Below are 23,111 nucleotides of genomic sequence, written 5' to 3'. Positions count from 1 at the left end.
GTGCTCCCACAGTGTAGGAGCTCAGAATGAATGAGTATAAGTCCATGCATGGACCCTTTGAGACAGTGGTCGCCAACCTTTCGGACCTCAGGGACCACCAGTGATCTGCAGACCACAAGTTGGTGACCACGGCATTAAGAGAAACCCCTGGGACTTCAGCAGTCTTCTTTCTCAGCCAGCCAAAATCCCCATTGGTTTTTATAGCCAGAAGTTATGGGAACTTCTCTTCCTGGTACTGGAACTCTGGGCTGGGGGGCCTGGTGTGGAGCTTGGAACCCTGGTTCCTCAGGGGGTCCCTCCACAAGCCACGATATCTCTCCCAATTTTTATCTGCCACACTTGGGTGTGGAACCAGCCCATTCAGCGTCTTCATCCCTCCTACCAATCTCAATATGTCTTCTTCTTTATATCTTTAGCTGTAGGACTTATGTTTAGCTACATTTCAGACAGTTCTGAATGATGGTTGTTCTGTAGTTTAGTTGCAATTTTGATGTGGTTGAGGGAGGATACAAGTACCGAGTTTACCTGTGCCACCATCTTGACAGGAAGCCTAAACTTTGTTTCTTATATGAAACTTTAATAAAATAAGAAGAATTAAGTATCTTTTAACATTCCTTTTTCCCACTGCCATTCATATATAGTATTTTGGAATTGTATTATTTATTTAATATTAAGTGATGCCTATACAGATTTTAAAGAAATTATAATGTATATATTTCAAAACTAAAATCACAGATTATGAACTATGGTGTTATAATAATAAGTACTAGGGGGAAACTAATTTGTTAGGTGACTCTACAAATTAACAGACTTCTAATACACTTTTCCTATAAAAAAATCTCACATACCCTCACTTACCAGAGCAACTGTGCTGAGCAAAGTGACAAGGCCAATGAAACACTTAAAAAAACTGTTTTCTACAATCTTGCAGCAGGTTTTCCTTATGTTTCGCCAAATTTTTCCTCTCTTGGATTCTCTACTAATTTGACCTGGTGAAGATCTTCGTTCATTACCTGTCAAGAATAAAACTGTTTAAAAAAATCTTGACAATTCATGAAAAAAATAAACATCTCAAAGTTTCTACCATGTGCTTTACAGAATCTGATTTAGGTGGCCTGTGACTTACAAGCATTTGATTTTTACCCCTGCTATACTGAACACTGCAATCACCGAGGAAAAAACACAAAAACTTAACTTGTGAGTTTGGTAATTAAAAGAAATTATGACAGGCAGAGATGACTTAGTACATTCCCTAAACCTGCAGGACAGAGTCTGAGAGTAGAATTTATCCCCTACTAGTACTACCACTTCTACAAAAAAAAAAAAAAATTAATTACACACATACATCTTCTGAATATCACATTGATATAATGCCTGAGAATTCATTCTCTGAAGATTCCCATGGCAAAACAAGTATTCCCATTTAAATTTGCAAATATTTATTGAATGTCAAGAGGTATTAATATCAGTTAAATTGATTTCAATTCTTAGATGGTATGGAAATGGGAATTTTGTTCGAGATTACCTGAGGAGCTAACCTAGATTATGGAGTACTTTGTGAGTAGGGTACATGTGCATGGGTTTTGAACTCTATTTTCTGGTCAAGAGAGCATAAGGAAAGTTAAGGAGAAGAAAGTGATTAACCTGAAAAAAAAAAAAAGAGGAAATGGAGGTGGATGGAATTTAACATCAACATTTATTATTTTAGAATTTTACCTAATATCAATGTATATGTCTTTGGTCAAATTTAAAAAAAGAAAATATTTCTTCCTTTGTTTTGGATGAAACAAGTCCTACAACTCAGCTACTAAGAGCAGATGCTTATTTTGAATATAAAAATTTGAGCATTTAGTAGTTTCCATTTTGATGATGTCCAGTCATCTCAAAGGATTAGAACCTGTAGCCATTTGTTAATCTTCCTAGGAAACTACTTTTAATTATAAGTCATTAATAGATGTATGTTATATATCTGGTGAGTCAACCAACTGAAGCCTTATACATTTCTTAATATTCATGTGGAATGTAAAAGTATATCACTATTACATGATTTGTTTTTCTATGAAAGTTAAGGGTACTTTCATATGAATATTTAAATGTTGACTCCATTCCACAAGGCATAAAAATACATATACACATAACCATAATTCAATTTTTTTAACAATCTTATAAAATAAGTTTTGTTATTACCTTCATTTTACATATAAGGAAATGAGTCAGAGAGAGGGTAAGTAAAAGTAGAGGACTGGGATTTGAACTCAGGCTCTCTGATTCCAGAGCCCACACTCTTTTTTTAAAAAAAAATTATTTTTAATTTTTATTGATTTTAGAGAGGAAGGGAGAGGGAGAGATAGAAACATCAATGATGAGAGAGAATCATTGATTGGCTGCTTCCTGCACGCCCCACACTGGGGACTGTGCCTGCAACCTTGACATGTGCCCTTGACCAGACTCGATCCTTCAGTCCACAAGCTGACACTCTGTCCACTGAGCCAAACCAGCTAGGACAAGAGCCCACACTCTTAACTACTGCATTAGAGTCCCTAGAAAGTAGCCCCATTTCCTTTTTTTCCAAATGTTGACTTTTTTCTTGATATTTATTGTAGAGGGCCCCCTGGGAAGACACATGGACATTCTTTAGATTGCTGTTGATTAAGCCCAAGATATTTGACAGAGTCATGTCAGTTGCACCCCGCCCCAGGAGTGCGGAGGTGTTGTCAGTTCCTGGCTTACCTTTGTCTAGGTTCCGGAAGAGGGCTTTGAGATGTGGAACCAGTCTAGCACCAGAAAAGAGGAAATGAAATAGACCTGGGCCCTCCCAAGCTCCTTTAATCTTAAGTTTTCCAGTGAACCCCCCTTGTATATGGGAGTATAAATAAATGTGCTGCGTGGCTCAGGGGGTCATCTGTCTCTCCAGCAGAAGAGGTCAGCGACCCACCCGGGACCCAGCTTGCATCTACTTCTGTGTCTCTTTATTTCTTTATTTCTCAATCCCTGGACGCCTCTATCAAGAACCAGTTTCATCTCTCTCTGTGCTGGCCACGGAAAAGGGAGATCCCCGCCGCATCAGGCCCCCGCATTTATTTTAGTTTTCTATCAGGATTCAATATCAGTTCCAATGGGCATGTGCACACACACTGTGTGTATTCGTCAGCCAAGTTAATGTTTTCTACAATCAAAAATATATCCAATAGTATTATATAGGTTAAGAGAAATTTAGTCTAATTGCAGTATAATATCCAAAGGAACTTTTTCTTACTGTTTTTAAGATGCTTTGGCTTCTCATGTTCATGGATCATTTCTTCTTCTTCAGAGATAGCAATATCAACTGTACTGCATTCAGATGAGCTAGATGGCTTTACCTTCTGAAAAGGAAAGTCCCACCAAAAACGTAAACAAAGTTTCATTTACTCACTGTAGTTACAGTTCATCTCATTTTTAGAAATAAGAAAATTTTGCACATGAATACCATTATTAGGTTTAAAAGACTTTAGGCCAAGTTCATGATTAACATTAAAATGCGTACATATATCTGTGATTGATGGTATTAAAATTATTTTAAAAATTAATTTATGATAAAAATTTTTAAATTTAATTTACTTTTATTTTATTTTTTCCATCACCACTTCAAAAAGAAAAAAAAAAACAACAAAAAAGATAAAATACATTTTAAATTAAAATTGGCATTTAGTTAATAACACTGTTCTCCCAAATGATGTATAGGCTATCTCCAATTTCCAAAAGGATTTGAGTTACAAAGTTTTCTTGAAGTTATTCACAAAGTTCCCAGGATGCTATTTCAATTAGATGAATAGCATCAGAATAAATCACCCCTTGATGCTAAAGATGGGCAGCAAGGGTGTACTTAGTATTTACTGTAAAATCCAGTCCAGACATTCTTATGTATTTCATCATACAATGGGACTGATGGAGGTTATCCTGAAGCGAAATGAAGAAATGGCACAAGGAAAAGGGTCAATAATAAACCTGGGAAAGTGGTACCAGGACATGCAAAGAGGCTAGTTGCAGAGATTGACATTTCCCCCCACTCTATTCTTGACTGAAGTTCAAGACTGGCTAGGATAAAGGTAGTTGTGATTTTGTACATGTGAACAAATCTATGAGTAGCTAACCAATCAATAGAACCAAATAAGTATGCGGCATAAAGTTCAACATATCCAATTATATTTCATTTCTTCTTTCCTTTACATTTTCATATCACAGACTTTTTAATGAGATTTGGAAAGGAATTTCCAAGAACATCTTTACATGGTGTGCTGTGATAAATAGCAATTTTGCCCAGAGACGGTTGATAGTCAAAGTCTTAAGTAAAGATACAGAATTGTGCTGGAGAGGAATTTTCTCTGGTTTTCTCATAATAGTATTATTATTATTTTTTTTAAAAGAAGAACCTGAGACTGGCTGGTGTAGTTCAGCGGTTGAACATTTGACCCATGAACCAGGAGGTCAAGGCCCATGCAAGTTCTGCGGGCTTGATCCCCATTAGGGGGCATACAGGAGGCAGCTGATCAATGATTCTCTCTCATCATTGATGTTTCTCTCTCTCTCTCTCTCTCCCTGTCCCTTCCTCTCTCTGAAATCAATAAAAACATACTTAAAAATATTTTTAAAAAGGAATCTGAGAGCTCAGCCGGCTTGGCTCAGTGCTTGAGCATTGACCTATGAACCAGGAGGTCACAGTTCAATACCTAGTCAGGGAACATGCCTGGGTTGTGAGCTTGATCCCCAGGGTGGGGCGTGCAGGAAGCAGCGGATCAATGATTTTATCTCATCATTGATGTTTCCATCTCTCTCCCTTCCTCTCCCTTCCTCTATGAAATCAATAAAAATAAAAATAAAAAAGGAATCTGAGACTGAGTATGCTAAAGAGTGAAAGTTTCTCTAAAACAAAGATGCCTTTACTAAAAGCTAGAAAGCCTTTGAATAATTGAAATTCAACCCTTCTATAAGGCCAGTTTCAGAAGTTATTGCCCAGAGTGGCTGCCAAGCCAGAAGAGGTTTGGAAGACAAGATGGTGCTAGAGAGTTTGGGGACCTGTAAAGAGACATTCTTTGCCTCTCTCTCCCTGGTGTTTATGAGTAATCTGAGAGGAGTCCCTAGTGAGTTCCAATGCAAAAAGCCCACAGGGCCATTGTGACCTAGATAGATTGTAGCTTTCTATTACACTATATCTCCTCTACTAAGACATTATGCAGCTTTCAAATGAAGACAATAAAACTGTATCCAGTAGGATGTATGCATGCATGTGAAAAGCAAGGGAACAGCAATATCTACCCTTCTATTAATGTGTCCCTTTTTTTTGGTCCAGTTTATAAAGCTACAAACTGTTCCCAAATCAAACCGTTGGTTTCTCTCTATTCATTAGTCCAATTTAATTACATATGTTATAAAATACGTTGCAGAAATGAACTGACAAGAATCTTAGAATTTTGGCAAGCAATAATGTATCTTAGCAGTGTTGTAGTCCAATCTCACAATTTAAAGATGCCCAGAAGAGTTTAATGATTTCTTCAGTAGTTCAAATTGATTTTGAAAATTTAGTTTTCTTCAGTATGCTTATCATCACTCCACACTGCCTGTTTATTAATTTGTATAATTTTATAATTATATTATCCAATTTTTGTGAAGTGCTTACTATATTACAGGCATTGTTATATGCACCTCTGTTCTTAATCTTTCTACTTTTATTATTTTTTCTTTTTTAAATATATCTTATTGATTTCAGTGAGGAAGAGAGAGGGAGAGAGATAGAAACATCAATGAGAGAGAATCATTGATTGGCTGCCTCCTGCATGCTGCATGTTGAGTCTGCAACACCTGCATGGACCCAGATCTGGGAAAAGAACCATGACCTTTTGGTTCATAGGTCAACGCTCAACCACTGAGCCAGTCTGGCTGGGAAATCTTTCTTTCTATTAGAAATAGAAACAATTTCATCCTCATCTGTAAACTGAAGTTTATAAAGTTTAAACAGCTTGATCAGAATCATAAAATCAGGAGTGAAGAGTGCTGTTGCTAGGATTGAATGGGTAATCTAACTCTGAACCTTCAGTGCTGATTCACCTTCTTATCAACAATGCCCTAAGTTAATAATAAGCAATCCAGATATTGAAATATCTTACCTCTTTGCTGCTGCCATAACCTGACTTGCTCTGAATCTCCTTATTATCCAGATTTTCTATATCAGATTCTCCGGAAGCAATTGGTACTGTTTCAGAAGCACTAGGACTGGGGATAAGTGACTGACTCTCATTTTCAGTCACTGTGGTTTTCTCTGTGCCACTGCTTTTTCCTTTGTCCTTGAGGGCATCTTCAGTGTTGCTCAATTCAGAAAGGGTATGGTCAGAAATATTCTCTTTAACATTTACATTGTCCACTGTGTCCTTGGGAACATTTAGTCTTTTACATAATATTTTAGAAAGCACATAGCATATTCCTTTTTTAATTCTTGCCATTGCGCGCTGGAGATTTTTGGCTTCTTCACTCTCTGCATGTGTTGCAGCATTGCATGAGCTAAAGGAGCTCACCAAAGCCAGAAACAGGTAAAATATCTAAATGAAGACGTAAATGAGGTTAAGCATATCTCATTTTTTGTTTCTCTTTAAACAATAAAAAAATTCTTTAAAATGGCTGACCTGAGATTTGAAAACAGCATATACTACAATACTATTCAGTTCTTACTCATCTACAATAGGTCAGGTGCTATGCTAGAGATTTGTATAGCTAGAGCTCAACTGAAGGTCACAACATTCTATGAAGTATTTGTTTCTCTTTTCTAGAGGAAACAGGAAAGTTTTGTAGATGTTACATATCAAAGGCCACACAGATTGAATTCAAGTCTGTCTTATTTCAAAGCTTGTTTTCTTTTACTGAGCCAAGCTACCTCTGACAAGGTGAGAAAATGAATTGCTACTCAAAGTGGCTGACTTCAATTCTACCCCAGATGTATAATGACATCTTCTTGGATTCTGCAAACCCATAAGGAATCTCATTGGGAGGCATCTACTCCTGGTTCTGTGGCCCACATATATTTCTTGACCCATGCAAGCATAGGGATTGGGTAGGTTAATTGATTATTTTTAGTAATAATTTTGGCCAAATAAGAAAGAGACAAATGATAGAAAAATTATTATTATTAATACTTTCAAGTTATTAAAACTCTATGATAATATATATTTTGATTTTACTATCACTAAGAAATATGATCTAAGTATGTTCAGTTTCCAGAGAATCAGATTTTTATCTTGTTTATAGTTATAAGGTATAGATGATGTTTTTGGATTCTAGTGTTGAAGATTAACATCAATTATTCTCTTAGACTTACAGTAATAATTTGAGCATAATTACCTATTATGGAAGTTTCCTCTTCTTTCTTCAGATATATGAGCTTAAGAGTTAGTTCATTTTATGTTTTACATATTATTTTAGAGTGCAAAGTTCAAATGGCATGCATTATGTTTAAGAATATATATGGTAAGTCCTCATTTAACATGATTCATAGGACCTTGAAAACTGTGACTTTAAGTAAAATAACATAAAACCAATTTTAACATAGGCTAATTGGTATAAATAAGAGCTAAGTTCCTACAGCATATTTCTGGTCACAAAACATCACCAACCTTCTAAGTAAAGATCCAAAACATTTCCACTAGTAAACAATAAAATAAATGTGAGCTATACACACATTTAAGAAACATTAATAAAAACAAGTAAGACAATTATTTTCCAACCCGCTTATTCTACTTCAGGGTCATGGATGGGTGGCTAAAACAACATTAAGTGAAATGACATTATTGAAGGAACTGCTGTATATATAACTTACGCAATGTTTTCCTGTCAGTGTTTCTGATTTTTTCAAACATTAAGATCTACTCTTAAAAAAAGTATACTGACAATTAATGTGTATACAAAATAAAATAAGTCTATGAAGCTCTCTAAACACTCATTTGTTAAAACTTCTCTCAGAATTCTGTATCTATGTGAAGAGATGAAGTTCTCAGATACTCTAATTACTGTCTTTCTCCTAAATTTACACACCTGAGAAAACATGAACTGCCCACCATGTAGTGTTCAGTCCTAATGGACTACTTGTACTTCCCTAAACCTATATCTTCATATATATGTAGGAATAAAGTTCAAGTAAGACTCAAATGGAAAATTAAAATATTATTGCAAATATTGTCATCACATAGATAATCATAATCTTCGCAATATTTTGGTGGAGCAATAAAAGGTGGATGGCTCAAAATTGGAAATTTCTTACAAGTGATAATATCTGAATAATTAACACATTTCCTAGAACCTCCAATGACAGAGTCTCTGAGGGCAAACTGAAAATAAAAAACAACACATAACTGGAAATACAATGATCAAATGCCAATATCCCCCAAGATTCATGTGATTGTTCTCACATGAGGCCTCAATTGACAAGCTCAATGAGTCTTTACCAGTATAGGAACTTCACTATTAGCCTCTCTGTCAGTCTCAAAGGACAGTAAGTTCAGGATGTAAAAGAGCAAGACCAAATATAATTTAAGGTAGTTGGTTGTTTATTTCTCCTTCCCCTCTTCCCCCTTTGTTTGGTTAAGTATTAGGCATGGTGACAAATAAGAAAAGGGTGTTAGGTAAGAATGTCATGACTATAAGCTTCATAAGAGCAGGAACCACATTTTCTCTTAAGTAGACAACTAGCACAATGTGAAGCACAATGTTAGTGATAAATAAATACGTGTTGAAAATGAATTAATTGTAGAATAAATGAAAGAACAGATTTTGTGTCAGAATTTGGACAAGGAAAATTATGCTACAACAATTATATTTTAAGAGCTTATAATCTAAGATTTTTTTATATCATAGATACACACACACACACAATTACCCACACACACATATTCATGCACACATACATATGCACTAGGAATGTCACATATGAAAACAAAGTTCAAAATACTCTGGAACTTTGGTACAAATGAAGAACTTTTACACTATAGAGTGCTTCTGCTTTGTTCAAGTGTGCTCTGAACTTAGTAAAATAGCCTGGTCTCTTGAAGGATTAAAAAGGAAAAACAGGATGTGTAAATGACCAAAGCTATGGAGGATTGATGACCTCTCCTAATTTGAGGATTAATAAAGAAGGAAGGGGGAAAAATATAAATTATATTATATAAACTTAGGGGTTTTTTTTCAGTCACAGTGTTATAATGAGAGTCAAAACACATATTTATTGCTTTTGGGTTAAGAGATGAAAGTTGAAGCAATATATATAAAACAAAACAGTGGGGTCTAACTTATCAGGTTATTATTATTATTTTTAGTCTTTTGGGAAATGTACTTAATTTCTATCACTTATGAGAAAAAAGCAAATATTTGAGTCCTGTTTTTCTTCCGTAGTAAAATTTTCTTTTATAAGCTATTCCTTTTTCTTAGAAAGAGTAAAAGCTACTTACTCAATTCATGTAGCACCACTTCAATGACTGGATATTTAAAAGTGAAAGCTTTCTCTCTTAGTTAATGCATAGCAGTTTTATAGAACAGTGGTTTTCAAACTCTGCTGCACAATTTAATCAGATAAAGATTCCTAAAAAATCCTGATGTCCATGTATCAATAAAATCAGGATCTTTGGGAATGGATCCAAGGCATTATATTTTTATTAATTCTTCAGGTAATTCCAATGTACATCCAAGTTTGACAATTAGTGTTATGCATAAGTGATTCTGAAAATCTAATATGCATACCAATCACCTGTGGATATTGTTAAAATATAGATTCTGCTCCCATAGGTCAGGGTGGGTTCTGAGAGTCTGCATTGATAACTATCCCCCACATGATGCCAATGCTACTTTGAGTAGCAAGGTTATAAACCAGTGCTATCCAATAGAAATGTGATGCACATCAAATTTTTAATAGCCACATTCATAGCATAAACAAAAAGTTAAAATTAATCTACTAACATTTAATTGAACTAAATATATAAAAATATCATTTTAAAATGCAATTAAATAAAAATCTTCTATATATATAAAACCCTAATATGCAAATAGACCGAATGGTGGAACAAACAACTGGTCACTATGACATGCGCTGACCACCAGGGGGCATGCGTGGAACATGGCGGGCTTCAGTGGCAGCAGGATGGTAGAGCAGGTGAGCGGAGGCACCAGACCAAGACAAGGTGCCAGTTGCTGTCATGGGGCGAGCCTCTGAGGTTACTGAAAATTCTTTGCTTCCATGCGCCGTGGTCCCACCCAGTGCTCACACCTGCTGCCAACACTGGCCTTGCTTGCACCCGCTGCCGGCACCCAGTGCTGGTCCCGATCACTCGGCACTGTCAGCAGGTGTGAGTGGTGGCTGCTGGTCCAAATGCCCCTCAGGGCTTCTCCACCAACCCCTGCTCATGAGGGGTGTTCGGGGCTGGCACTGGCTGCTGCTCACACCCACTGATGGCGCTGGGCCCTCTCGTACCCACTGCTGGTGCCAGCCCCTATTGCCCAGCGCTGTCATCGGGTGTGAGCAGGGCCAGAGCCATCAGCCCGTGGGAGCCACAGTGGCAGGAGTGGGGTTGCTGACAAACAGGGGACAGGGGGCCGTGGTGGGAGGGGCCGGGCAGGGGTGCGGAGGATGGGCCAAGACCTGCCCCTGTGCCCACCGCAGCCTCACGGCCCACAGTTACTTTCAAGATGCACAAATTCATGCACCAGGCCCCTAGTTATTAATCAAGTAATTTACATACTTTTTTGGGGGGTAAGACTTAAAATCCAGTGGATAGTTTTACACTTGGGGCATACCTCAAATTAGAGCACTCATATTTCAACCTATCAAGAGCCACATGTGGCTATGTGGCACCACATTGGGCAGCACAGTTATAGACCATTGGGTCCCATGAATCCACATCATAGAAATATTAGACTATATTACATCAGTCTTCTAAGGAAAATTTAAAAGCATGGCTTACTTACCAAAAAGTTTCCAATTAAAATGACCATCATGTAAAAAGGAACACAACTGACTTGGCCTGCTATGTCAAAGCAATCCCATAGAGTCTCTATCCACTCTCCACAGAGAATCCGGAACACATTCAGAAAGGAGTGGAAAAAGTCCATCATGTGCCAGCGTGGAAGTTGGCAGTCTTTGTCTAAGTTGTAGACATATGCTTTGTAATACAAACCAAGCAGCCTGGTGCCGACCACAGCAGAGAAGAACAGGAATGTGAACAACAGCAGGATCAAGTCACTCAGGGCCACCAGTGACTTTATAAGAGTCAGCTTCAGAATCTCAAATGTTGGCCAGTATTTCCCCAACTTGAAAATTCGCAACTAATAGAGCAATGTAAAAAACAGGAATAAGAAACAAAATACAAAAAAACGTGGTTATTATTTATTATGTTATACATTTAAAATCTGTATCAGCAATATACATATTCAAATATATAGTATTTACTGTAATATTCAGTTTTGAACATTTTAATATTAACCACTAACCATTCACTTTATGAATAATTCTTAATACAAAGCATACATATTCTATAACTATTTACACACAGTTCATACATATTGATCTGTCAATGCCCATTCAATATTATGTTATATTTACTCTAGCTATATGTTTTAATATCTGGTAGGGCAACTGTCTCTTCTGTTTTGCTTTTCACACTATATCAGGTATTTTCCCACATTCTGACATGTAGATGATATTGAAAAAAAACTGTCATTTTCCACTGAATTCCATTGAAGGTTCTATTGTGTGTTTTCCTTTTAAAGAAACACATTAAAGACCAAACACAATATTTAGTTTGAATATTTCCCTTCTTTTCACTAATTTTTTTAATTGGTACAGCACAGATTACCTTAACATTTTAGCCACCATACCACAATGAACTTAGTCATCTAAAATCCACACATCATTTTTATGTGCACTATCTACTTTCCTTAACCTTTCCTAGTATATGTGTGGCTTTCCGGATTCAAGAGTAGGACTTTACATTTATCCAAGTAAAACTTAATCATCTTTTATTCATTCTGTTACTAGCCTTTCAGATATTTTGATCCAATCTTTGATCACATTTTCTGCATTTCCCAGTCTTGTTTCTTACATAAACTTGATAACTACATCTTGATATTTTTCTCTCAGTCATTAGAAAAGTTTATGGACAAGGATTAAAACAGGTTGCTCTTGATTCCTGCTTCATTCCTTCAACTTGTTGCCAGAATGTGACAATATATTACTTATCAAATGCTTAATATTTCCATAAATACCATTCTAATAACATTATTACCTTATCTAGTTTTCTGATTCTTACCATCAATCTTCTTTGCATACATACTGATTCTGACAATAATTTTTATAAGAACATTCTGCTGGCCTGATTGCTGTTATATAAAGTTTTCTGCCCTGCATTTAGAAATACCTGGTTCCAGTTCCTTAGTTACACATTGACATTCAGCTTCTGGGGCTCTTCATTACCTTGCTCCTTGAAGCTGGCCCAGGACCCCTAGCCCTGCTTCCTAGAACTACATCTTAAATTTGCTACATACTAGTATATGGCTTATTTCCTTGAATGCTTTGGTTAAATAATAGCATTAGAGACTGCATACTTTTTCCCGAGGCAGTATTAACTCATGTAATAGTCCAAATGTCCCAGTGGTATTTCTATTACTATTCTTTCATTTTATGCTTGAGAAAACTGAGATAAATTTTCATAAAATAAAATTTAGGTCTTGGATTCTACTTACCACCCTGAATAATCGAAAAACATTCAGTCCATGAATATTCGCTAGAAAAAGTTCTGCTAAACCAAGGAACACAATTATACTATCATAAATATTCCAGCCTACTTGGAAATACCCATATGGATGCATGGCAATTATTTTAAAAATCATTTCTGTTGTGAAAATTCCAATAAAAACCTAAATAAAAACAAAACACATGGATGAGAACATGATTGCAATGGCTCTTTGGAACCCTCATGCACAGAAACTGTATCTTTTTAAAGCCACAATCCTCACAGTTCTGTCTATTACAATAGACTCATATGTTTTATTTAATAATCTAATATTAAACACTGTATACAAAATCATCAATTACTTTTTAAAGCAAGTCTGGAAGAAAATAAAAGAATATTTATGGGTAAAAAAATCTTTTCGTTTTGAATAGTTTCTTTTGGTATATGGGATATTTGTTAAGATATTTAATTTTTCAACTTGCAAAAGATTAAAAGTAGTACATATATGATCCATAAATAAACAGAATGAAGCTATGAAAACTGTCTTTTGAAAACTATATTGGAAGAAATAACTAAATTGTGGTTTTGGTATCAAGTAAATGTATAATTCAAAATTGGTAGCAAAATGGCTGTTTGTATGAATACCAACCAACTAACCAATAACAACTTAATAAAAGGAGAAAAAATTAAACACTATATATTTGCTGGAATGTGACTTGTTTTTAAATTCATACAAATCTGTTTTGCCTTTTGCATTGTATGGGATGAAAAAGATAGGTGGATCCCAACAATACCTTGCAAAGGATAAGCTCCAATCTAAGGCAAAGACAGGTGGTGAGAGCAGACAGGGTCAGGTGCAGTTGTAGTCAGGATTCAGAATCAGGTGTCAGTGAAGAACAGGTGTCTGTTATTTGACTTCTACCCTATTCTGATCTATGGGGATATGGTACCCAAGAGAAGGTATACTTGGGAAAGGAGAGGAAAGGAATAATTTCCACTTAACATGACTGCTAAGCAGCTGGCGAGAAATCACAAATTTAAATGGCAGATTTTTAAACTCTAGGTATAAACCTATTCATTGTTAGGAACATTTACAAAGCAGGGCTGGGGACGGTGAAGTGGGGAAGCATGAACACAATACTTTATCTTGTGCTTATATAATGCATTTGCAACATATTAAAGTTATAAAATAAAATAATGGAATAATGACAACTAAAAAAGATTGAAATTGCAAATGAAAGTAACATAAAATAAGAGCCTTACCAGGTTTCCAATGTTGAGAACATTGGATGTTGCTGCACTCATTGGATAACATTCCATGGCCAAAAAATATATGTTTAGAATTATGCATATAGTGAGAAAAAGATCAGTAAATGGATGCATCATAATCACATGGACAAACTCTTTCAACTTTACCCAACAGGGAGAACAATTCCAAATCAAGAAAATTTTAGCAAATTTATACCAACACAATGGACATGTCTTCTGAGATTTTTTATGCTCTGCAATGAAAGAATAGTAAAGTAAAACTTTAGAAAATTGCCTAAGTATAACTAATAGGAAATTGACTTTTGCATGTACTAGCAAAAAGAGGTTTGAAACTAGACTTCTGATTTGGAATTAGCAAAAAAAGAGAAATATTTTATACTAATAAGCAGAACAAAGTAAATTTCCTCTATTTTTTTCATGGAAGCTGAATTAGACAAATGAAAATGAGACCAACTGTCTAGTGGAAGAAAAACATAAGAGTATCTGTCAAAAAAACAAATATGGAATATAGCTGAGAGCATTATGATTTATAATTCCTAGATTTATATACTTTACAAAATAATGCCCTTTAATATTGGCATAATAATGAGTTACTGGTTGTATGTAAAGCAGAATCAATATAGAGAGGACCTTAACATATTAATTAATATATATACATAGATACATATATACATATATACATACGCACACACACACACATACACACATTCAAGGTTTATTTTTAGTTACAAGTTGCCACTTCTATGTCACTTTCAATGTTAAAAATAATTATTTAGCCCTCTAGTAACCCTTTCCAATGTTTAAAACATTATGTTTATGGAATTTTTCTAAATTTTTCATCCTAATATTCTCAAGTTATTCCTTAAATTTTAGTTATCATATAAAATTCTGAAGTCATTATAAAATTTCTTTAAAAGTGAATCTTATGAATAGTACCTTTCATAGTATCTAAATATTTTTTACTTTACCTTCTTCATGTCTGATAGTAGCATCATCCAACATATCCAAAGAAGTGATCATAGAAGTTGGTGATCTTTTCTTCATTTCTATTTGTGTGGTCTTGGCCTAAAAAGAAATTTGATGAGTATAATACTGGCTTCTTCCCAAGATTATAACTATAAGAAGGTTTACAACCTCTTCAAATATGCTGATTTTTACTTCCAGAAGCTTTTCTTTTTCTTTTGGAAAATACATATAACTTGCAACTTGACAAAATAATTGTATCCTATGAGGTCAACTATAAAAGGAGTAAATCAGAGAGTGATAGTGGTATTACCCATATCTGACAAATAATTCAATGTATAGTTTAGGATTATTGTGAAATATCCAGTTGGTAAGCATGCTATTAAATAGCAACAGTGTTCCTCTAACACAGGGATGGGGAATGTCTGGCCCCTGAGCCATATAAGGCCCATGAAATTATTTGATCTGGCCCTTCCAAGGCATTAGGAGTGAGTTAATTAAATGTTTGACAAAATACAGCAGGCTAATTTTTAAGTTGATAATTTTGTATGACCCGTGAATGATGTTATAAATATCCAAATGACCCTTGTCAGAAAAAAGGTTCCCCATCCCTGCTCTAACATCTTAAATTTCTTTCCTTGAGACTTTGTTAACAATATAACTTTGCAAATTCCCTTGACAAAATAAAAATGACTTGGTTTTGTAACAATGAAATAAGTCTGGAAGAATATCAAGTAATAAATAAATTTTTTAAAATTGCGTTTTTAGAACATATATGATAATTCTACAAAGGAATCACTTCTTTCTGTCTCTCATGTCTCTTGAATAACAGTTTTAAGGTACCCTCTGCTTTGCTGATGTGGCTAGATAGGCTTAAAAAGAATCCTTGCATTGAAAAGGCACTCACAACTCCTAACGTTGATGTGGAGATTATAACTTCTACACATTCAGTATTACAAATATAGCTCAAGATGTTTCTAGTGACCATGTATAAACTTTGTAATTGGATTTAAACTGTCAAGAAATTCATAATGGGTAATGATATTACACCATAGATTTCCCAAGAGTTTTCACATTTGGCACACACAGAGAATAATAATATTTATCTATTTGTTAACTTGGGATAAATAGATGAAGCTACTCTTGGATAGAAGTAACTATCCATGTTTTAAAAGTAGAGTCAATATAGAGAGGACCTTAATATATTAATTACATATATATATGTATTGTAATATATATATATATATATATACATATATATATATATATATATATATATATATATATATATATAATGTAATACCCATATATATGTAATTACATACACACTGTTTGGAATACTCCCACCTTAACACTGAGGGAATCAGTAGTTGAGACTCACCAATAACCCACACATAATACACTCAGGTTGGCAGTTCTGCTGTGGTCTATCTGAAGAGGCATAATAGACATGAAAGGAATCGCATTCATCTCACTCAGTACCAGTCAAATCCCCTCTAATTTCACAAACAGTGGTGAAAACCTATTGTATTTCATACTGAGTTCCACTGGCAGATTCTGCAGGTCTATAAATCTTGGTTTCCTCCCCACCCCCTTCTTTTAACTCAAAAAGTAAGCTAAAAACTGAGGATGCCAAGTTAATGTATTTACTTAAACTATGATTATTTAAGAAATTATTTTAGCTGACTAAAATTACATAAAATACGTTATAAATTATACAATTCCAAATTTCCATGAAATAAAAAAATACATAAGCATACCTTTTTCCTGTTATTAAGATCTGACAAGAATTTCCCAAGTGTATCTTCATGAAGATGACACTTGGGTGATATAGGGAATAATATCTTTCACTATGCTCTTAATATAGAGAAATTACTTCCTATAGAGCTATTTCTTGCAGTGACAATAATTCATGGAATCACACCAAAGAGCAAGTCAGTAAAGACAGCCTTCTGCGTGTGGAATGGAAAGATGGTGTGGGAAGAATAATAATGTTATTGTTGATATATTCAATGCCAAATTTCTACTAATGTGGGTTGAATATGGATGTATTTTAGAATACAAAATGAACAAATTGAGCTAAAAATATTAAATGAACACCCACGTGTGGGCCAACTCTTGAGGATACAGCTATTTATAATGCAAATTGAGAGGATCATAATAGTAACTCCTTTTTGGAAGTTTAAGAGTTAATAAGGGATATGCCTGAATTTCAGACAATTCAATGTCAAAATTAGACTGGGAAAGGGAACTATGTTTCTCATAACTGGTTTAAATTTTCTCTGGAGGGAGGTGTGAATAAGGAAGAAAGAACACAGTCATATTTCTGGCATTAAGCAACAAATACCTGAAGTGTTCATCTTGGACTCAGACTTTCTCTCTTTACAGCAGCCACACTGACCCTGTTTTTTCTCCCTATATAGCATGATCATTCCTCAGATCTCAACTCAAGTAACAGTTCCTCATAAAAATCTTTTCTGACTCAGAGAAATGCTTTATTAGTCTCTCAAAGCAACATATTTCTCTCTTTATAGCTACAGGTGTGTTTTTCTTGGAGAGAATAATAAAGTCAACCACCAGAAACCCAATATTCAGCTTCAACAATTAATAACACTATACCCTTCATTTTTAACATATTATTCATCCAACTTTCTTTCTGAAAGATTTAAAATCAAATTTTAAACATTTTTTCTTATTTTTCAATTATAGTTGACATTCAATATTATATTCTATTAGTTTTAGGTACACAGCTTAGTGGTTAGACATTTACATAATTTACAAAGTGATCACTTTTTAAATCTAGTACCCACTTGGCACCATAGTTATTTCAATACTAGAGGCCCGGTGCATGAAATTCGTGCATGGGGGCAGGGGGGGGGTGTCCCTCAGCCCAGCAAACACCCTCTCCAATCTGGGACCCCTCAAGGGATGTCCGACTGCCCGTTTAGGCCCTATCCCAGTGGGTTGCCCCCACTTTCCGCACACCCTGGCCGGCCCTGGCCTCCCCTTAAGGCTACAAAGTTTCAATTATAGAAGATATACACAAACCCCAACAGAAACGGCTGCCAGCCACAGAGCGAGCAGGAGGCTTGGCTCCACTCCAGGCTACAAAGTTTCAATTGTAGAAGGTAAATAAATTCCAGATACCAGGGCCTCCACTTGGGTCACCAGGGGGCGTGGCTGGCCTGCAAACCACCACAGGCCCCTTGCTCAGGCCGCCCCACGCCCCAAGGGAACCCCCACCCTGATCTGGGACACCCTTCATGGCAAACCAGCTGGCCCCCACCCATGTACCAGGCCTCTATCCTATCTAATAAAAGAGTAATATGCAGATTGACCATCACTCCAACACACAATATGGATGCCCCCATGTGGTCAAAGATCCTGCCCCCATGTGTACACAAGATGGCCACCACAAGATAGCCAGCAGGGGAGGGCAGTTGGGAGGCACCAGGCCTGCAAGGGAGGGCAGTTGGACATCCCTCTCACAATCCAGGACTGCTGGCTCCCAACTGCTTGCCTGTCTGCCTTCCTGATTTCCCCTAACCGCTTCTGCCTGCCAGCCTGATCACGCCCTAACCACTCCAATGCCAGCCTGATTGATGTCTAACTGCTCCCCTGCCAGCCTGTTTGCCCCCAACTTCCCTTTTCTGCCGGCCTGGTCACTCCTAACTGCCCTCCCCTGCAAGCTTGATCACCTCCAACTGCCCTCCCTTGCAGGCCTGGTGCCTCCCAACTGCCCTCCCCTGCTGGCCATCTTGTGGTGGCCATCTTGTGTACACATGGGGGCAGGATCTTTGACCACATGGAGGCATCCATATTGTGTTGGAGTGATGGTCAATCTGCATATTGCTCTTTTATTAGATAGGATAGAGGCCTGGTGCATGGGTGGGGGCCAGCTGGTTTGCCATGAAGGGTGTCCCAGATCAGGGTGGGGGTTCCCTTGGGGCATGGGGTGGCCTGAGCAAGGGGCCTGTGGTGGTTTGCAGGCCAGCCACGCCCCCTGGCGACCCAAGCAGAGGCCCTGGTATCTGGAATTTATTTACCTTCTACAATTGAAACTTTGTAGCCTGGAGTGGAGCCAAGCCTCCTGCTCGCTCTGTGGCCGGCAGCCGTTTCTGTTGGGGTTTGTGTATATCTTCTATAATTGAAACTTTGTAGCCTTAAGGGGAGGCCTGGGCCGGCCAGGGTGTGCGGAAAGCAGGGGGCAACCCTAGCCTACTGTTCTTTCCAGCTCAGTGGCTGCCGCCATTTCTATTTGGATTTGTTTACCTTCTATAATTGAAACTTTGTAGCCTTGAGTGGAGGCTTAGGCTGGGAAGGGCAGGCAGAAAGCTTGGCTTCATCCATTGCCTGGGAAACCCAAGCCTCCCTCCTGCTCTCTGTGGCTGTAGCCATCTTGGTTGGGTTTATTTGCATACTTGCTCTGATTGGCTGGTGGGCGTGGCTGGTGGGTGTGGCTTTGCATGTAGCGAGTAATGGTTAATTTGCATATTGCTCTTTTATTAGGTAGGATTATTAACTGTACTTGCTATGCTATGCCTTACATCCCCATGACTATTCTGTAGCTACCAATTTGTACTTAATCCTTTCACCTTTTTTTACCCAGCCCTCTCCCATCTGGCTACATCTGTTTCTGTTTTGTTTGTTCATTTGTTTTGTTCTTTAGATTTCACATATAAGATAAACCACGTGACAAAGCATTTGTCTTTCTCTGTCTGACAGAATAAGCTTTTAAAGAAATGTAATCACAACACCATTATCATCATCAGCAAAATTAGTAATTCCTTAGTATTATCCAATACCCAGACCATGCTCAATTTTCTTTCATTGATCAGAAACATTCTATTTTAGTTGATTTGTTCCAATAAAAATATAAATAAGATCTACATATTGCACTTGTTGATGACCATTGACTATATTGAGATTTTATTTTTTCTTATGTGATTTATTTGTTGATGATACTTGTAGAATTCTCTACATTCTTTGTTTGACAGATTATGTCCATTTAGTGTAATTTAATCTGTTCTTCTCTCTCCTACTCTCCCTGGAAAAAGATAGATCTAGAGGCTTATTAGACTTAGCTCAAATTTTGGAAAATAATTTATTGTATGTGGTGTTTTATGTTCCCTATTTCATAACATCAGGAGAGACATAATAACTGGTGGTCCTAGAGTTACAATTTTGTGTCATGATAATTTTATAGTCTATCTCCCCACTAGTTCATTAGCTTCATGAAGATAGGTACTATATTTGTATCTATTCAAGTTTATTTTTAATCTTCAGTGTTTTGTACAATGCCTAGCATGTAGCAGATTGGCAATAATGTGTTATTTAACTGGATAGATGTGTTATAGAAATGTCAGTTTAGATGGGCAAATAATTTGAAAATATTTATAATCCTGCAGTTGTATATATCTGATTCTTTTCCTGAGGTTTTTGCCGGTAACTGACAATTTATAGAAAAGCTTTACTTGCAAATTGTGCAATTGATTAACAATACTATTTCAGCATTGAAACAATTAAGTAAAGTGGTGAACACTAGGCTCTCTTCCTATGTATTGAGAAATCAAATACTAATAATTATAGATTTACTAGAGGCCCGGTGCACGAAATTCGTGCACGGGGTTGGGGTGTCCCTCAGCCCAGCCTGCACCCTCTCCAATCTGGGACCCCTCAAGGGATGTCCGACTGCCCGTTTAGGCCCGATCCTAGGATCGGGCCTAAACGGGCAGTCGGACATCCCTCTCACAATCCAGGATTGCTGGCTCCGAACTGCTTGCCTGCCTGCCAGCCTGATCACCCCCTAACCACTCTCCTGCCAGCCTGATCAATGCCTAACTGTTCCCCTGCCAGCCCAGTCATCCCCAACTGCCTTCCCCTGACAGCCCGGTCACCCCCAAATGCTCTCCCCTCCTATTACCTCTTTAGTAGATAGGGTTTTTTTCTTTAACATATTGGACTGTGTACCTGCCGTGGTCTTCACAAACCAGTAAAAAATGTAAACCCAAACTAAAAGTGTCATAAAATAAACTTAAACAGGAATTTCATGAGACCTTAGAAAGGTGATATGATGTGGTTGTTTCTTTCTTTTTTCTTTCTTTCTTTTTCCTGATGTTTCAACTTTTGTCCTTTCTTTCTTTTTTCCTTTTATTCCTTTTCTGTCCTCTCTTTCTCTTAACTTTTCCGTTGGTAGAATTGTCAGTACTTGAATCTGTCTTGCTTCCAGAAGACAAAGAAGAGGGAAACACACAGTCATCTGAAGAAAAAGATGATCTATGATGGGATTGGTGGTGTTTCTGGTTTTGCTCTTTTCCCGGTTTGATTGTCATTTCTGCCGGCCCCGGCATCTTCAGGACTTGTGCATGGGCACTTCTTATTCATGTCTACAAAACCTCCCTGCCTTGGTGAAAACTGTAGGGGAAAAGGCCTTCCTGGGTGGGCTCAAGCCCTGCCCAAGGTGCTGAGGAACCAGGGTGGGGAGCACTCTGCACCACCTCTGCAGAGCCAACCTCCGGACCTCGGGGTACTCTCCAGTAATGTAACTGCAATGTCCAGGTTTGCCTTCAGAAATTAGTTGTAAGTTACTTCTGATGTGAAACCCTATCTCAGACATTTCCATGTGGTTCCTAAAGATTTTAAACAAAACCCATTTACCTCCCTAACCTGGTCAGAACTTTCTACCCAATGGGAGAGGTTTGCTGGGCAGCATCGCCCAGATTACTAACCCCCTCCCTCTCCAATCACTCGGCTGGCGGCAAGGGAAGTTCCAAGGCTATAGTGTGTGGGGGGGATCACTCCATGGGGGTGCACCCTGACACCCCAGGCTGCCTCTTGGAGGGAATAGCTCTGGGGGGCACAGCTGCCTCCCAGGCCTACACCCCCCAGCTGCAGATGGGAGCTGATCTCAGAAGGGGCAGGGTGGGGGGGTGGGAGGGAGGTGTATAGGCAGCCTGGGTCTCCCAGGCCCACAGCCCAGGCTGGGACAGGCAGCAGACGGCTCCTGCCATGCACTGGAACCTCGCAGGCCCAATGCCCAGGCCACTGTGGGCAGCTGATGGCGCCGGCCTTGTGCAGTCGCCTCCCAGACCCACGGCCGGGTCGCAGAGGGCAGCTGATCAAGGCAGCTGGTCTCGGAGGGCAGATGATGGAGGCAGCCGGTCTCGGAGGGCAGCCTATGGAGGCGGCCCAGCGCGGGCGCCTACCAGACCCACGGCCCAGGTCTGGGCAGGCAGCTGATGGAGGCTGCCGTGCGCAGGCGCCTCCCAGACCCACAGCCCGGGTCACGGAGGGCAGCTGATCCAGGCAGCCTATCTCAGAGGGCAGCCGATGGAGGCGGCCAAGCGCGGACTCCTCCCAGACCCACGGCCCGGGTCACGGAGGGCAGCTGATCCAGGCAGCCTATCTCAGAGGGCAGCTGATAGAGGCGGCCGTGCGCGGACTCCTCCCAGACCCACGGCCCGGGTCCCAGAGGGCAGCCTATGGAGGCTGCCGTGCGCGGGCTCCTCCCAGACCCACGGACCTGGTCCGGGAGGCGGCCGTGCGCGGGCTCCTCCCGGACCCACAGACCGGGTCCGTGAGGGCAGCCGATGGAGGCTGCCGTGCGCGGGCACCTCCCGGACCCAGGGCCCGGGTCGCGGAGGGCAGCCAATCGAGGCGGCCGTGCGCGGGCTACTCCCAGACCCAGGGACCGGGTCCGGGAGGGCATCCGATGTTGGCGGCCGTGCGCGGGCTACTCCCAGACCCAGGGACCGGGTCCGGGAGGGCATCCGATGTTGGCGGCCGTGGGCGGGCTCCTCCCGGACCCAGGGCCCGGGTCGCGGAGGGCAGCCGATGGAGGCGGCCGTGCGCGGGCGCCTCCCGGACCCACGGCCCGGGTCCGGGAGGGCAGCCGATGGAGGCGGCTGTGCGCGGGCGCCTCCCGGACCCACAGCCAGGGTCCGGGAGGGCAGCCGATGGAGGCGGCCGTGCGCGGGCTCCTCCCGGACCCACGGCCCGGGTCGCGGAGGGCAGCCAATCGAGGCGGCCGTGCGCGGGCGCCTCCGGGACCCACAGCCAGGGTCCGGGAGGGCATCCGATGTTGGCGGCCGTGCGCGGGCGCCTCCGGGACCCACGGCCCGGGTCGCGGAGGTCAGCCGATGT

At 39.2% G+C, this 23,111-nt stretch overlaps 1 protein-coding gene across 1 annotated transcript in view; it reads right to left on the bottom strand.

The window, feature by feature from the left end:
• Window positions 1–23,111, bottom strand: part of SCN7A (sodium voltage-gated channel alpha subunit 7) — an 87,701-nt gene that overhangs the window by 18,551 nt on the left and 46,039 nt on the right. Inside the window, exons 11-17 of the mRNA XM_079782442.1 lie at window positions 14,975–15,071; window positions 14,001–14,239; window positions 12,748–12,921; window positions 10,975–11,331; window positions 6,141–6,569; window positions 3,257–3,362; window positions 859–1,013 (exon numbers count right to left, since the gene is read on the bottom strand). Coding sequence (XP_079638568.1) covers window positions 859–1,013; window positions 3,257–3,362; window positions 6,141–6,569; window positions 10,975–11,331; window positions 12,748–12,921; window positions 14,001–14,239; window positions 14,975–15,071 — 1,557 coding nt within the window. The remainder of the gene's footprint in view (window positions 1–858; window positions 1,014–3,256; window positions 3,363–6,140; window positions 6,570–10,974; window positions 11,332–12,747; window positions 12,922–14,000; window positions 14,240–14,974; window positions 15,072–23,111) is intronic.

This window comes from Cnephaeus nilssonii (genome assembly GCF_951640355.1).
Source record: "Cnephaeus nilssonii genome assembly, chromosome: 10".
In the NCBI taxonomy this organism is placed as follows: domain Eukaryota; kingdom Metazoa; phylum Chordata; class Mammalia; order Chiroptera; family Vespertilionidae; genus Cnephaeus; species Cnephaeus nilssonii.
This window is presented reverse-complemented; position numbering and strand designations above follow the sequence as displayed.